This window comes from Medicago sativa, chromosome 3, assembly GCF_051527215.1.
Source record: "Medicago sativa cultivar Bolivia chromosome 3, Bolivia_mono, whole genome shotgun sequence".
NCBI classification, from domain to species: Eukaryota; Viridiplantae; Streptophyta; class Magnoliopsida; order Fabales; family Fabaceae; genus Medicago; species Medicago sativa.
Genome location: NC_140751.1, coordinates 77,400,258 through 77,417,238, shown reverse-complemented (window position 1 = coordinate 77,417,238; position 16,981 = coordinate 77,400,258). Strand labels below are relative to the sequence as shown.

General features: G+C 37.3%; 3 protein-coding genes across 3 annotated transcripts; all 3 read right to left on the bottom strand.

Annotated features, from left to right (window-relative positions):
- Positions 1-510: 510 nt before the first annotated feature.
- On the bottom strand, positions 511-4,315 carry LOC146940418 (Glycine cleavage T-protein family). The gene is made up of 5 exons (XM_085754120.1): positions 3,805-4,315; positions 1,577-1,830; positions 1,375-1,473; positions 1,129-1,287; positions 511-1,023 (listed from the first exon to the last, which is right to left on the bottom strand). Exons 1-5 carry the CDS (start codon positions 4,236-4,238, stop codon positions 779-781), a joined length of 1,191 nt encoding a protein of 396 aa, XP_085610246.1. The 5' UTR covers positions 4,239-4,315; the 3' UTR covers positions 511-778.
- A 1,246-nt stretch (positions 4,316-5,561) lies between these two features.
- LOC146940417 (protein EDS1-like) lies at positions 5,562-8,995 on the bottom strand. Its single transcript, XM_085754119.1, has 3 exons — positions 8,576-8,995; positions 7,155-7,949; positions 5,562-6,475 (listed from the first exon to the last, which is right to left on the bottom strand). Exons 1-3 carry the CDS (start codon positions 8,897-8,899, stop codon positions 5,750-5,752), a joined length of 1,845 nt encoding a protein of 614 aa, XP_085610245.1. The 5' UTR covers positions 8,900-8,995; the 3' UTR covers positions 5,562-5,749.
- A 4,229-nt stretch (positions 8,996-13,224) lies between these two features.
- Positions 13,225-16,809, bottom strand: LOC146940416 (formin-like protein 4). The gene is made up of 2 exons (XM_085754115.1): positions 15,365-16,809; positions 13,225-14,626 (listed from the first exon to the last, which is right to left on the bottom strand). Exons 1-2 carry the CDS (start codon positions 16,180-16,182, stop codon positions 13,366-13,368), a joined length of 2,079 nt encoding a protein of 692 aa, XP_085610241.1. The 5' UTR covers positions 16,183-16,809; the 3' UTR covers positions 13,225-13,365.
- Between the last annotated feature and the right edge of the window lie 172 nt (positions 16,810-16,981).

Genomic DNA, 16,981 nt, shown 5'->3' with positions numbered 1-16,981 from the left:
GATATCATTGATACTTCGAATGCATCATTTTCATATGTCAGTAAGAAGTGAAGCACTAAGACATTCAAGAATGCATCATTTTCCTTTGCCAGTAAGAAGTGAAGCACTAAGACATTCAAGTATCCAACACTTTAACAGGTCTAAAATTAGGAAGGATTAATGGTTATACAATCTACATCACCCTGACATCAATCACATAACAGAAATTCCATATACCATTCACATAGTAAAGTTATGCACAGTAAATTTTGCCAAACAATTCGATCGAGAAACTTCAAAATTGTGATTTTATTTGCAGCTTAACTGCATAATTTTGATTAAAATTCCGTTGAATGTATTTCTTTCTAAAGCATTGTGCTCGAGAATATAAAGTATATCTAGAAGTGCTCATGAAATAATGCAGATTTTTTCAAAGACTGCAGAGGTTATTCTTGCTTACATTAGCATTTCAAAATTCACAATGTTATCACCTGACCAGATACATATGGTCTCTCTGTGGCATCAAGTAAGTTTACACTAATACTATTTTCCCATCTTATAACACTCATCAAGTAAAATGATACATATACTACTACGAGGGTTTTGTACAAAGTTATAATTAAATTATACCGAATCTTTCCTAACCAAAACAAAATTTGTTCTGCATTAAGGTTTCTAAGGAGGAAATACGGCTAACTGCCATTTCCATAGCTCACTCAGCAAGAAAATCCACAACTGTTGCTGTCATAGTTTCCTCATCCACCAAATTGTTCAAAGATACTTGTCTTTTGAATGACATTTATGCAAACGCAGTGTGCTGTTGAAGATCTTGAAGCCAATCAGAAGGCCACCAATCTGGTTTACTAGCAACAACCTCAACATCCTCTTGTCCTTGAATAGACAAGGAAGTGGATCCCTTTAGAGCTTCCTCCAGCCGCAATAGTCCCATCCCACGACATCCTAGGGCAGTAGTCACTAAACCAACTTTTTTCCCAGATGCTGTGTTTATTACTTCTGAGCCAGGACTGACCTTGCTTATGATTTCTGGATTAGCAGGAAGACAAAGGCTCAGAGTTCATTTACCATTATATTAAGTCAAGCAATGGATATCATAATAGTTAATACTAAAGAAGACAAACTACTAATTACCTTTCCCATCATTATCTTGAAACCTTAGAGGAACTATACGCTTTCGAATCACCCCTCGGTGGTGTGTACGAGCTATGAGTTCTTGTCCCACATAGCATCCTTTGTCAAAGCTGATTGCATTAAGGCCTACAAAATTATACTCAAGTGGCATTGCTTCACCTGAACATGATCAATTAATCAAGATTGTCAGACTCAGAAGTATTCACTCTTCTTCTAAGGAGTTTGTTAGAAGGAAGGATTATGAACCTTTTGGAATCTCGGTTGATCCTTCTGCTACTCCATTCTCTATTCTCCACATGAGGTAATTCTGTTCATCAGTCTCTTTGTCAGCCTCAATTAGAGGTGCTGAAACACAAAGGAATCATTAAGACCAAATTAAGACCATATATCTATAAAAGATTGCATACAAAAAAAAAAACCTAAAATGAGCAAAGGGGTTGATACTAACGAATGATATTTGATGGGAAGATCCCTCTGAAGCCAAGACAGGCCAATCTGGGATCCTTAAACCATTGCCAGCCAAGATTACCACCATGAGAAGATGACATTGCAGCACCATCCTCACCAGCTCCCCACCCAACCGAGGCTGCTTCCGGTTCTTCTACATCCGAGGAATTCTCAGAAAGCCCAGAACCATAACGCTGCCAACACGAGAATTCACTAGCAACATTATCAATCTCAACCTTCGACCTCAGCCGGTATCTGCAGCACTAATAACTTCAGGGTCTCCACGACTAAATCTCAGAAATAAGAAACAAAAAGCAGTAAAAGTAACGTAAGGTGCTGCCTACAATGCTAAGGAAATAATCATAATATATCAATCAATTTATTTTATTTTATTTTTTAATTTTGAACTGCTAATTTCATATATAGACAAGAAGGGCACAAAGAGCAATGGGAAAAACTAAAGGGGACACCAACTAACAGAAACACCAGAAACCGTGACCAAAAAGCAGGACAACCCACACTACTTGCCTAACCAACTGAATAAACACCAGTGCACACAACAGTAACAAGCACAAACCACTGCACTGCCACACACGCAGTGCACCTCAACACAGATCACACTGAACCCTGTGAAGAAGATTCAACACTGCAGTCCACCTCTCTATCCCAGGATAGAAAAAAGAAAAATCTGCCCTACTTCTTTGCAGCACCCCCTCTACTCTGCTTATGACACTGTGGTAGAAGCAAACTAGCAAAGCACATGATTCCAACACCATTCTTAGCCATCCTACTAAGGAACCACCTCCAAGATACCTCTTTAATCCTATCGACCACTTCTTCCAGCAAGCACGACCGATTATAATTTTTTTTACCATTCCTAATACTCCCCAACATCCACACCGTAGTATGCCAAACCAAAATCATACCTCTCCTTGCCACTTTATCAGAGCATGATTCAACCATTAAGGCACAGAGAGTAAATAAATTGAGAGGAAAAACAATCACCAACCCCAGCCATCTAAAACATGCTGCCAAATTCCCCTCTCCACATCACAATGTAACACCGACTCTACTGACCCATCACACAAAGAACACCGGTCTTTATCCCCTTCTAAATTGATTTCCCTTCTTCTGAGATTCACAAGAAGGTGCCGGGTGGGGCTCCCCTAAACACCTTTAAAAGCCAGCTATTCAACCTGATGCAAGATTGTTCTAGGACCGTTGAGAGCAGAGACAAATTCATAAGTAGACTTAGCCGTGAACTTTCCTTCAGACTCAAGAACCCATCTCCACATATCTTCCGAATCCATCAGTGACATTGTGCCTAACTGCACCATATGGTTATGGAGCATCTCTTCCTCCCAAACAAACATCCGCCTGAGCCAAAGAAACACCCATCGCCATCCTCCCTCTTCCGAAACTCCCATATCCGTGATGCTATGATTACCCTGAGTAGACATTGAAAACAGACGCAGAAAACTCTGACAGTGAGGAGTCTCCCCAATCCACTTATCCAACCTGAAAGACGTCACCACACCGTTCCCCACTTTGAAACCAGTTCAGATTTTGAAAACTCCCTCCACCCAATGATACAATATCTCTCCACTACAAAGAATTTTGCCTCCAATACCTCCTTCCATTGCACCTGCTCCCTCACTAGCAAGCTCCACCTCCATTTGGCAAAGAGATTAAGATTTCCCAGCAGTATATCTCGGACACCTAATCCTCCGTCCTATTTTGGACAACACACTTTCCTCCCATTCACCCAGTGTATTTTCTTCGTCCCTCGTCCCTCCAATCTATTTATTAATCTACCTTTCTTATCAATTACCCTATTTATCAATCTACCTTCTATTACTAATACTAATTCTATCAAAATAAAAAAATCCTAATCAGAAAATTTTGTTTTAGCTCTGCATCTTGTTATCACTTATCACCTCCTTAAATTAATTAACATGCGATATAAGCTGTTTTTCGATTATTGTCGAAGTTTCTCCAAGATCGCTCAAGAAAATAACTTATAGCTTATAGATAAGCACTTATAGAAAGTTGCTTGTCCAAATAGGGGCTAGAGTAGACTAGTTTAAGCTGAATGAAAGTAATGAAACTATTGTAAGTTCAGGTATATGATACCAATGATCTCTAACTATCCACTATCTAATTGGTAATTGCTAAAAACAAATACAAATGCAAATAATGACACAGAACAGATAAACAAATGAAGCTCACTTGGTGAAAGTTGCCAACACCTCATCCAAAACAGAAGCATCAACATCAGCAAATAATTCAAAAGGCTCATTCGGTTCCGAAGCAGGTCCAGTTCCAGTGCTATCAAGCTTAGTATCTTTACTCGGCGGTTTATAGAGAAAGAGGTCATAAAGAAATCTACCTTGAGGTGTTAACAACGCCGCATAGATAGGTGGAATCGAAATGGCGGGAACATTAGGTGTAGGAAAATTCGCAGTTTTATCGCCGGGAGATTCGCTGAATTTGCGTATATCGTTGGTTAAGAGGCCTTGAAGGAATTTAACTGTGTCGGGTCCTCGGAATCGAATGACAGAGCGGGATTTTATGAGGGAAGCGACGGGACCGGAGGTTTGGAGTTTGGTTTGGTGAATTGTTCTGGTAAAGTGTTTGGAGAATGATGATAATGCACGATTCATGGCTGTAAGGTTTTCGTTTTTTGGGATTTTGAGAAGAGTAATAGTAATGTTGCGATTGCGAAGAAGAAGAAGATGATGAAGAATATAGTGATGGTGTTTTGGGTTTACGAAATGAGTTGAAGAACACGTGGTTAGTTGGTAGATTGACACGTTGGGTTAGCGACCGCTAGGTGTTTGATGAAAGTTGTGTGAGAAATCCCACTCATCTAAAAACTATACTCTAGTCTATCATAGTCTTGTTTGAACAACCAATCTGGTGACAACTTATTTGACAACCATAATTTACAAAGAAAAAATAGTATTGACATGGAATCTATAATAATAGAGGGATAAAGTAAAAAATAATGAGAGTATGAGAGAGAAAATTGTCACAAAAATTGTCACCAAATAGATGTTCAAATATCATTTCTCATATCAATTTGGTCTCTCTCGATTAATGATTTAGAATCAGATTCATTAACAAGAATATAGTTTAGAGATATTTTAGTTGTTTTTATTGGTTTAAAGGCTAAATTCATGATAGCAATAATTTAAAAATTGAGTGGTACGTTGAATTATTTTTAAAAAAATAATAAGTATTTTGCAATAAAGTGTTAATTTTTCATTCTAATTTTGTTCTCAACATAAGTAATATTTAATATTTCTATCTTCTTTTAAAAAAAAAGTAATATTTCTACCACTCACAAGCAAAGCTACTTTATCCTACTCCCTCCGTTTCAAAATATAAGCAAAATTTACTTTTTAAGTTCATTCATTTAATGATGTATGTGGTTCATAATATGGACCACATACATCATTAAATGAATGAACCTAAAAAATGAATTTTGCTTATATTTTGAAACAGAGGGAGAATTTTGTTTATATTTTGAAACGGAGGGAGTACTATTTATTTGACAATGATTGAATTCCAAAAGTTAAGGAAGATAACAATGTAATTAAATTGTCGAGTCCATTAAATTATTAATTCTTTTTCTTAATCATTATAAAAAAAATAAACTTATCATCATTGCTGCATATGAAACTCACCACCAAAGGAAAAAACTCAACATGAAACTGAGATAGTCATTAAATGGCTAGGAAGTTGAAAGAGTTTAAGAAGGAGGTCCAGCATTCCATTCCAGGTGTCAACATTTTCCCTTCCTCCTTAATAATATATACTAACATTTGGAGTGGTGTTGGTTTGTATTTTGGAGTGTATTCGTGTCAAAATCACAAGTTCTATTATCTCCTATGTCAATATTGATAGGCTAGTTTGACTTCTAAATAACAATATGCTAACATTTGCCTATTAAAAAACTGAGACTGTATAGAGATCGAATTTACTTTGTTTTTTCCTCACAAACAAGATATAGCTCACATTTATTACACAATATAGGAAAGAAAATCATCCTTATTACATAACCAAACAAAGTGCATGATCCAACTGAACTATAGCTCACACTTAAAAATCCAAAGTACTATATTAGTATAATTTATAACTGCATTAATCCAGTGGATAAGCAGCACCTGTGTCACACTTCAACAAGACTTCTAATGCATGATTGTTCTTTATGGTCTGTTGGTAATTTTTTCCACCACTTAACAAACGTAGAATCCACTAAAAACACATCCTTAAACACATCCTTATCAGCCTCATCTTTCTCATGCCACTTGCTTATAAATTCCTCCAATGCCTCAACCTTTTCCTTAACATCATCAAAAGGCTTGTCAGGATCATGACAAAGATCCTCCACTTCAGCCCATAAACATGATTCTGAGTAACCACCTTCATCCCTCTTCTCATAATGTTCCAACCATCTTTGTGTATACCTATACCTTTTTGGCCTTCCTCCTTTAGCCATATAAACACGTCCATCACGGTTCCTTGAATGTCTATAGTAATTAGCAATATCCAAAGGCTCAACTAGTCTTCTAAACTTCGTTCCTATCTTAATCCAATCTTCGTTCCCTTCTAAGTCTTCTGGAAGTTCATAGTTTAACAGCTTTTCGATTATCTCATCCCATACTCCTGCAAGTTCTAGCCTCTGTACATTTGCTTGGAAATCTTCCGGGTCTAATTGATCCTTGAATGCATCGTAATAACCTTTTTTCTGATGTCCCCGCGTTTCTCTGTAACTGTCCAGTGCTTTCATCCTATCCTCCACAGCGGCTATCTTTTGTAGCATACTTTTCTCGTTGTTCGTTTTCCGTTCCTCTAATGCTGCAGCTGCTTGAATGCATAGTCTTGCTCTTGTACTCTAAAATTATTTACAATCAATTCATTATCTCATAAATATCAGACTCTTCATGCTATTTTTTCATGTTCAATGGTTAAGATATAAATACATAGTTTCATTTCCACCAAGGTGTGTAATGCATATAACAGCATGGTACAATAACATATTTTTCAATGTTTGTTTTCTCATGTATTATGTATGATAGGAGAAAAATGAGTTTAATAGACATATAGAGACAGTGTAAAATAGTTTTATGCATCCATTCAATTATATCTGATTATGTAGTAATTTATTAGACATAAGGTTAGTTATCTTTATCATATTCATTATTAGAGTCTATTGTTTTCTTTATTGATCAATTGATCGAGTTATCAATAAATCAGATATGTCACTAATATGGTATCAGTGTCTATTTAAACATATATGAGTATACAATTATATCTGATTATGTAGTAATTTATTAGACATAAGGTTAGTTATCTTTATCATATTCATTATTAGAGTCTATTGTTTTCTTTATTGATCAATTGATCGAGTTATCAATAAATCAGATATGTCACTAATATGGTATCAGTGTCTATTTAAACATATATGAGTATATAAAGTAAAAGGACATCACAAATATATAAGATTGAATGCAAGTTTAAAACTGTTTTGACTTTAAAATCGACAAAAATAGGGAAGGATAAAGGTTGCATACCAGGCCAAGGTCATTTAAGGCTATGTTAATGGCTGCAATGTTGCCACCTGAAGTAGTATGCTCAGACAAAGGAAGATTTTCCAGTTGGTCTAAGTACACAACATTCTGCTTTCCAAAGTTTTTTACCAGTTCAAAATGTTGTCGCAGGCTTTTAAGGGGAACTTCCTCAGCTTCTTCTTCAGAGCTTAACTGAGCACAGAAATACATGACCTGCAGAATTGCATCAGGGTTTTTTATGACAATTTGCTTTCCTTCATCGCCACTTGTAGTGCAGAAAATGTAAGTTCCAAAGGGTCTATAAGGACTCAAAGGAACAAAATTTGCAATAGTTTCAAGTGTTGCTTCTGTTGTTCCCATTAGCCTACAAGCAGCATGTCTTGTGACAGTTGCAGCATTTGACATTACTTCAAAGTAGAAATCTGAAGTTGAAGCGATTCTTCCAAGACTCGATTCGCTCATGAATGATTTGCTTTTGGGATCTATGAGCTGTGCAACTGTTTCAAATTTTTGGTCGAAAGAAGATAGAGGAGCTAGGAGGATTCTTGGCACTATGTCATATCTCATCACAAAATGGAAGAAGTGGTTAGCCCAATTTTCTCTCCTTGTAGCATGAGAAAATATGTGATTTCCAACTAAAGGAGAACCAAAAGTAATGCAGATGGGAGGGATACGATCGGAAGATTTTGGAGTTGGAAAGTTTTCTAAGGCCCAAAGTGTTGCCAGAATAGCCACTGGACCACCAGACGAGTGTCCTGCAAACACTATCTGCTTCTTCTTCTTCATTGCCCTATCCACCTACATATTCATTGAAATATATGTTCTCTTTAGATAAAGAAAGTATCATTTATAACCTTTTTAACAAATCCATGTGATATTTGATAGTGTCACTGAAATAGTTCTAACATATTCATGAATCAAACGAATCTACTTATACTTAACCTGAGTTATTAAATATGTTTTTAATCTCTATAGTTATCTATAATTTTACTATTAGTCCCTATACCCACTTTTCACTCCCAACAAATTATACATGACATTGACATACTTTTGGTCCTTAAAGAGGGACTAAAAACATGCAACTTTGTAACTTGCAGGAACTAAAAAGTAGGTATAGAGAATAAAAACAAAATATGTAAATTTTATACGAATTAAAACGATATTTAAACATATAATTAACAAAATTAATTTTCAACTTAGGTTAAGTTTTGCTCATTTGATTCATGTACCAAGTTGGACAAATAAATTGCCTAATTGAGTCTCTAATGTTAAAACTAATATTGAGTTGTTTTGGTTCATTTTTAGCATTAAGGATAGGGTAGTTAAGTATAGATGCTATAAAAGGAAAGAAAACTGAAAAATGAAGTTTGCATAACTAGATACACATGCTAAGATAGAGGTTTCTATTTTGACATATATAATACCTCATCTTCAAGTGATGACTTTGCCAAAATATCTTTGAATCTTTGGAGAAAAAATTGATTAACCTTAGCAGCTTCATTGTTACCAATGCTTTTAAGTGAACGAAATAGTTTAAGATCTATCTCAGTTTCACCAAAAGTTGTTTTGGAATACCAATCTTTGAAAGCACCTGATGCTGGAAAGCTGATGATAACTTCTGAAGGATTCTTTTCTAGAAGGTAGTGTCTCTCTGGTTTCTTGTGAGCCTTCAAGGACGCATCAAATGACTTGTCAATTCTCTCTGCACTCAATTCTTTGATCTTACTACCACCTCTTGATGAAGCCATGTGTGTGTGTGTGTGCGTTTCAGTTCTTCTTCTTTGCTTGCTTCTTAACTCCTTGTTTTTTCTTTGGTCTGTGGAAAGTATGGTCAATGTTTATGTGCTCACCAAGTTGAAGACATATGCTTTTTTTATCATATTGTTTAGGAAGACTTTGATCTGCTTGACTTAAAAACTTGAACCTGGTTGGCCAGTTGGCCAATTAAATGGAGACCGTACAATAATAGTTGTTGTAAATGAATAAGAAAAGAGAATTACTTTTCCCACCCTATGACCTCCTCGCGCGCTCTATGCAAATTACCAACATGCCCTCCGGATTATATATTCCGGAAAATCTATGAAATTCCGGATTATATAATCCGGACAATTGCGAAGTATAAAAGCAACTTCACCTCCCATTTTTACAATTTTACATTTTCACTTTCCCATTCTCTCTCTCTCTCTCTCTCTCTCTCTCTCTCTCTCTCTCTCTCTCTACATTATCTCAAATTCCGAACACCACAAATCTTGTCCAAATTTGGAATTTTCTTGCTCAAAAGCACCGCATTTCAACCCTTGACAAACATCATGGAAGGTAAGTTCGATTTCTATACACATGCAAGTTCAATTAGTTCGTTTTTTTTTTTGAATTCTGTTCGAATGCAATCCGGATTTTGTTTTCCAGAGTAGGTTGTTGCTCATCCGGATTACGAAATCCGGACAAACCCAGAATGTTGTTTTGCTTCTGTTTTGTGCTGTTTGATTGTGATGTTTGATTACCCTAATTTAAATGTTACAGAAGGTTCAACGTCTAATACTCAACGCGTAAGGGAGGCAGGGCATGCTTCCCGTAGGAGAGCGCATAGGGAACAGATGGAGGCTGAAGGTGTTGTTCCTCCGAGGCGTCGGGGTGCTAGAGGACGCCGTGCTGATGTCGAGCCTGATGTCGAGGATCAGCCGGAGCAGCAACAGTATATGCCCATGGAGGAGGAGCAGACTGATGTGGATTTGCAGCATACGGAGGAGCAAGAGCTTGAGGAGGAGCTGCAGGGTATGGACGAGGACATGGAAGATGCCGAGCCACAGCAAAGGCGAAAGAAAAAGGAGAAGGTGGTGGACCCTGAGCCACTAGATGACTATCCCGGTGGCCCACACCAGACTGACCTGCTGTGGAGGTACCATGTGCACGTGGCCAGGAAGGCGGCTGATGGCGTGGTATGTACTGTTTAACTCACTTTATATATGAAGCTCACTTTATATCTGAAACTGCTTGGTTATGTACTGTTTATATCTGACTGGTTTATTTATTGTTAAATATGTTTGTGAAGCCATGCGTTTAAACTCACTTTATTAATTTTAAATATTTGCAGTGGCGTGGAAAATTAAAATGCATCAACAACGGAAAGAAGATAGAGGCGATGCATGATGATGACACTAGACCTATCATGGCTGCACGGTGGTGGGAGAGCAGATTGCGTCGCACAGGCCTTGGTTGGCTCCAGGATACGAGCTACATGATTATTGATCATGGGCTGATTTGTGCGTTCGTGGAGAGGTGGCACGAGGAGACTTCCAGCTTCCACCTTCCGTTTGGGGAGATGACAGTCACACTTGATGATTTGGCCTCTTTGCCGCATATCCCCATTGATGGCATGCTCCTGTCCCACGGGTCCATAACACGGGACGAGGCGGTGGAATGGATGGTGGAGTACTTGGGGTCTGATTTGGGTGATGCACTCAATGAGGTCGAGAAGACCAAAGGTGCACATTGCAGATTTAACTACTTGAAGAGGATATTCAAGGAGCGGTTGAAGGAGCAGAGGGATTTGGCGGAGGAGTATGGTGTGACTGAGGAGGTGGAGAGGTTGCGTGACCAGGTTGTCCGCATATATTTGCTGTACTTGGTGGGCATCACGATCTTCAGTGACAAAAGCAAGTGGAATGTCCATGTTGTCTACCTGAAGTACTTCAGAGACCTTGATATTTGTGCTAATTTTTCATGGGGAGCTGCGGCACTAACTCAGTTGTATAAGGAGCTCAACAATGCTGCACGTTGGAACACCAGTCAGGTGGCAGGATACCTGAGTTTGTTGTAGGTATAAATTAAGAACTATGTTTTATTTTTTTTAATTTAAGTGTATATGGTTTGTATATTTATATGTGGTTGTCTTTGGTGCAGGCTTGGGTGTTTCATCACTTCATAGGTATGGGAAGCAAGGATGTCTGGGACGGATATGTGGAGAATTTGTATCCACGCGCAATGCTTTTTGTGCCACTGCATGGTTTAGGCACGGTGGACAACTACATGAACTATCTAGATGCGCTGGATTTGACGAGGGTTGTCATGGCCCCATATGCTGCACACCGTCAGGCATGTCCGTTTGAGCGGGTCAGCCTTTACTCTGGATGGCTGAGATGCGGAGACCGCATGGTGAGATATCTGCCGGAGAGGGTGCTTCGCCAGTTTGGGTGGGTTCAGACCATAACGAGACATCCCGTTCAGAGTGCACCTGTTGATGTTAACTTGGCGGAGATCACAAACCGCTTTCAGCGTGTCCTTGATTATACGCTGACACCTCAGGAGTTAGGACAGATTGCAGTTCATGGTGTGGAGGTAGAACATGGATACATCGAGTGGTTTTACCAGGTGTCTCATCCACGCATGATTCTTCCAGACATGCCGGTACCGGTGCCACAACCACCAGAGCGTGAGGTCCTTGATGCCCGAGCTGCTCAAGATGATGGAGACCTTGCGTACTTACAGCTTAGCGGAAGGATGACCCGCATCAGATACCACATCTATGTTGTGATGAGAAGCGGTATGGTGCCGAAAGGAAGTGAGGAATGGCAGCATTTGGAGGATGCGTTGAGAGAGGTGCATGATGCAAAAGTTTACCGTCGTCGGAAAGCTACTGAGGGTGGCAGGGGTGGTGGCAGAGGTGGTGGCAGAGGTGGTGGCAGGGGTGGTAGTAGAGGTGTAGTTATTAGGGACTGATACTATTTTATGTAATTTTAATGTTTGAATATTTTGGATAATTATGTTATGTACCATTTGGATAATTATGTTATATTAAAGTTTAAAAATTTTATTATGTTGTTAATTTTGATGTTATAATTTGATTTCTGGTTTGCGTATGGTCAAAGGGCAAAAACATTGACTGAATCTGCTCTAAAACAGAGGCTCAGCCAAAACAGATGGCTTCTGCCTCTGTACTGATGCATTCCGGATTATATAATCTAGAACTGTCGTTCACCACCCCTTTTTGTTGACTTTCAACGGGGTGATTTACATGTTTCGGATTATATATTCCGGAATCTCTCTAACATTTTCGGATTATATAATCCGGACCCATATTTTAATAACTGGTATCATCATCCATCAAGGTGAATGGATTGCAAAAATACACTAATGGATCTGGATTATATTTTCCGGATTCAGTTCGGATTATATAATCCGGATTAGGGGTATTTTGGGAAAAAAATAGGGCGCGCGAGGAAAGACATAGGGTGGGAAAAGTAACTCTCATAAGAAAATGATGCTAAGTGTCTGCAGTGGCATGCTATTGGGTTTGTGGGCTGTGAGGTTGAAACCTATATTTGGACACTTTCTGATTGGACCTGATTCCATGGAAGATTGAGAATTGTTTTTTTGACATTCAGAAGTTCCTAATAACACAAGTGAATTACTAAAATACCCCCCAGCGGTAGTTAACTACCGTTGGATTATAACTAGAAACCCAACGGCAGTTAATTGTCATTGGGTTTTTTGGTCTTTTACTTGTGTTGCTAAGACATATCAAATGTCAGAAAAGCAATCGTCTGGAAGATTTGATGGATGCTCTTTTGGCCCTATTTGCTCTTTATCTTGAAAAACAACTTTCGGAAGTTATCTCTCGAAGCCTTTAAAAACACAAAAAATGTCATTCGGAACAGTTTGCGCATTTGTGGAGGGCCAAAAGAGAAACCATTAGAAGGTTTTTCTTGGAATATTTTGTTCCTATGCTTGTATAAGTAAAAAAATAAAACTAGGTTTTGTTATAGAAAAACTCAAAAAATAACAACAAAAAGAATGTTTGCAGCAGGTCTTCATACACACACATTAAGATATTTTTGTGTGTGCGCGGGCGCCCAAATGTTTGTGCTCATGGAAGACTTTCTCCACACACATTGCCTTTTCAAATGCAACGATTAAAAAGGAATGGATGGAGTACCTAACTACAACAGAAAATAAAATAAACAGTTTAATTTAAAATATTTTTAAGAAAAGAAAAGAATTCTTGGACTTTAAAATTTTAATGGTGAATATTGTGTCATTCGTTCTTCGTGTGTATTTCTGAATTGTGCGTAAATGGTAGGAAAATACACTAATAATTTATGTACATCTTGAAGTTTGTGGAAGTTTATAATTTTACATAACAGATCTATAATTAAACAAGGAACTAAAATGACCATTTTATGCATAAACCAAAGGGGTACAAATTCAAAATCCAGCTTCAGAAGTCATCTTCTGACTGGCTGGAAAATGTAGACTCTAACTTATTGGACAGAAAATTTAAATCAAGGTTGCGGAATCTCAGTGGCATTATCTTTGATGGAGACAAAGGTGGCGTTGTTGATGCAGACTCCACTCCTACATTCTTCTTTTCTACCTTCTTTTTTAGTTCAATGCAAGCTTGACCTACCATTTCAACAAAATCTTTTACAATAACAAACAAATGAAAAGGATTAGGCATATTGTCTTTAGGTGCTCCTGCTAGATAGTACTCATTTGTTTTCTTCACAAGTTCCATGATCCTTGCTTGTTCCTCTTTCACCACCTTAAGTTCCTCCTCACATAACTCTAGAAATTCTTTCATTTCATTGAAGAATCCACCTTTCTCAGTGTTTCCACAGCATGTTATGATGTCTCTAATTTCAGTTACATGAGAAATGAGATTGGAACACATAGTGATGAAACTATGATAGTGGATGCTAGCTGCTTTTTTTGCTTCAGATAACTCATCACTTAGTTCACCTAACACTAATAAACCAAGAAATAGATAACCTTTTTCACTTTCATCATTGTGTTTTTCATAGATAGCTTGTCTTTTACCTTCTGAATGAGCTACTTGTTCCACTACAAAATGAAGCAAACTAGTTTTACCATTTGTGCTTTTTACATCAGAAAGTTTTGTTAGAGCACTCAGGTTGAAACCTTGTGCATTGCCTCTTGAAGTTCCAGCATTCATTCTGTTACCAGTTTTGAGAATTGCCTCAAGGAGTTTCAAAAATAGACTACTGGTTTTCAGTTCCTTGCAACCCAAGTCAAGTGTTTGTAAGTGTTCCTTAAGCCGAAGAATTTCACTATCGTAATTCGATCTGAAAAGCATTGCTTTCAAACGGTTGAACGATGTTGGAACTGCTTTAAGGATGTAGTATAGGAAAGACTCGGCTTCAGCAAGGTTATTCGGGTTGCCGCTGAATTGGACTATTTTGGATGCTTCTTCTTGAGATGGAGCTATTTTAGTGAGTTTTTCAAGTGTCTCAACATTGAGTCCTTGACCATCAAGTACTGCCTCCAAGATTTCGCGCCGAGAAATTGCTAGTGATCTCAGCACAATTGCAGTATTTTGAGATTTTCTTGGCTCAAGGATGAATATTTGAGTTGGTGTGCTGAAATTGGACTTATTCATAGTGGAGAGAGACCTGTTTCTTTCTTGGGCTTTATAGGCTGCTGAATATCCAAATAGTGATTCCATGAGCTCATCATCAAACCTGTAAAAGGTAAAAACAGAAATTGGAAATTGTGAAGTTTGTTAAATGTTCTTCCTTAGATCTCACTCATATGACATATGAGAGTATCTAAGCAGAGTTATAAATTATAATCATGGCACAGCTTAAGATCATTGGCAATGTAATGCTCAAATGTAACTTCAATACTGTGGACCTAGTTTATCACATTGCTTGCAAATCTAGGTCTGATATCTAGGATTGTTCATAGTTCGATAATTCAAGAAGGAAAATCAAACTGAACAGGTGCAAAGATTTAATTAGTGCACCGATTCTGTGTTTTCGATCCAAACTAGTTACAGAAAACTGAATTGTACCTTTTAGAATTGAACACCAAAATGCTATTATACATTGATATTCGCACTGCTAAAAGAAACAAAAACTGAACAACTCCCAAAAGAACCAAACTGTGACAGAAAGTTCACCAACTGAATTGAATTGAACTGGTTCAGTTTGGCTCGTGAACTCTGTCATAGTTTGGTTCAGTTTAATACTTCAGTTAGATTTTTTTATGACAGACCTATTGATACCAATTTAAATGTGTTTGAAGTCTGCACTCAAAATCTAGCTCAATGAAAATGTTCAATCACATATAATCATTACACAACTTTGGAACATTGGCAACTTGAGACTCAAATGCAAATATCAATAAAGTTGATAATATGTATATAATGATGAAAAACAGATGCTAGTCAAAATTAACATTAAGGAAGATAACATTACCGAAAAGATCCATCATTAATCTGATCCCACACAGTTGAATGATCAACATCAGCTACAACCTTATCCCAATGTAGAGGCTTTAGCCTTGGTTGGCCACCACCCTTCTCTCTTGAACTCTCTCCTATTATACCCTCTTTGATATTTGCTTTTCCTTTAGGTGCTGGTGGCGGTTTCATGGATGAAATGAAGCCACTAGACTTTGGTAGTGGAGGTGGACCAGGAGGTGCTGCTACAGCTGCACCTTCTCTGTACATGGTTGGAGGAAGAGGTGGTGCCTTCGGGATTTCTTTTCGTGGAGGAGCTGGTGGTGGAGGAGGAGGAGGAGAAGGAGGTGGAGATGGTAGTGGTTGATTGTAATAACTCGTGTGAATCTTGTTCTTCTCAAGATTCATTGATGAAGTTTTTTGTAGTGGTGGAAGTGGAAGTGGAGATTCACATGCAAATGGAATCTCATTGGATGTTTTGGACTTATGAACCAATACATCTATTATCTTTTCTTCTTCATGATCTTCATAACTAGGATTGTACATACAATTTGGAAATCTAGTTATCATTTGTCTACTTTCTTTGTCCAGCATATAAATAACATCAACACCATTTTTTTCAACAATTTTTCCTTTCACATTACCACAAAATCTATTGATATCTTCATGATGGTTCAGTACTGGCTCATGAAAAAAGGTACCTTTAGTAATAACTTTGTTTCTACTTTTGTATCTAGCAAGAATAAATTTGTGGTAGAAGTAAAGAAAAATTCCTGATATGAATAACATAGCTATGGCTGTGATTGCCACAGCCATTGCAATAGAAGCTAACATTGATAAGTTTTAGAGTGATATGAATAAATTTTTTGTTGGAGATATTCAAATGATTAAAGAAAAAAGATATTATAAAGGTGATGTGAAAAATAACATTTACTCCAAAGTAGTATAACTAATTTAGTGTATGTTATTTTTTTTAATGTAGTAGCAATGGTTGATGACAATTTCAATGGGGTAGTTGTCTTTTGGTGCCATGTGATGAGAGTGGCAGCACAAATTAATTGGCCTTAAACTGGAATTCCAAATTTATGACCAATGAAATGATACAAGGGTCACTGAATTTTGGATGGTGAGGTTATATTAAAAACCAGACCAAAATATCGGTCTAATTGGAAAACTTGACTTATGTTCATACCATAAAATGAAAAGAGCCAAGAACTAGTATAGAAAAATGGAAATAAATCAAATAAATATCTTAACAAAAAAAAAAAAAAAACCCTTAACTTCACCAAAAATTTATGAAACAATGTTTTAACAATTTCAATAAATGTTCTGATTTGTTGATGGTGGATGTAATGGTTGAGCCGTCCGTCTCAATTTTTAATGCAAATTTGTTTGTTTTGTTAATTAGCCTATAATTGACGTTTATGTTAAAAAATAAAAAATGATGGTCCTATCAATGTTAATTTAAGCTACTATAATCTGTTATCTATATATATGCCATCTCTATGGTAACTTCTGAGGTGACAATGTTGCTCCAGCTATTGCGTTGGGGAAAGGTTGTTGGCTTCTTAAGCTTTTAAGTGATCGAATATTTGATTATTTATTAATGGATAATATATGGTTAACATCAAGA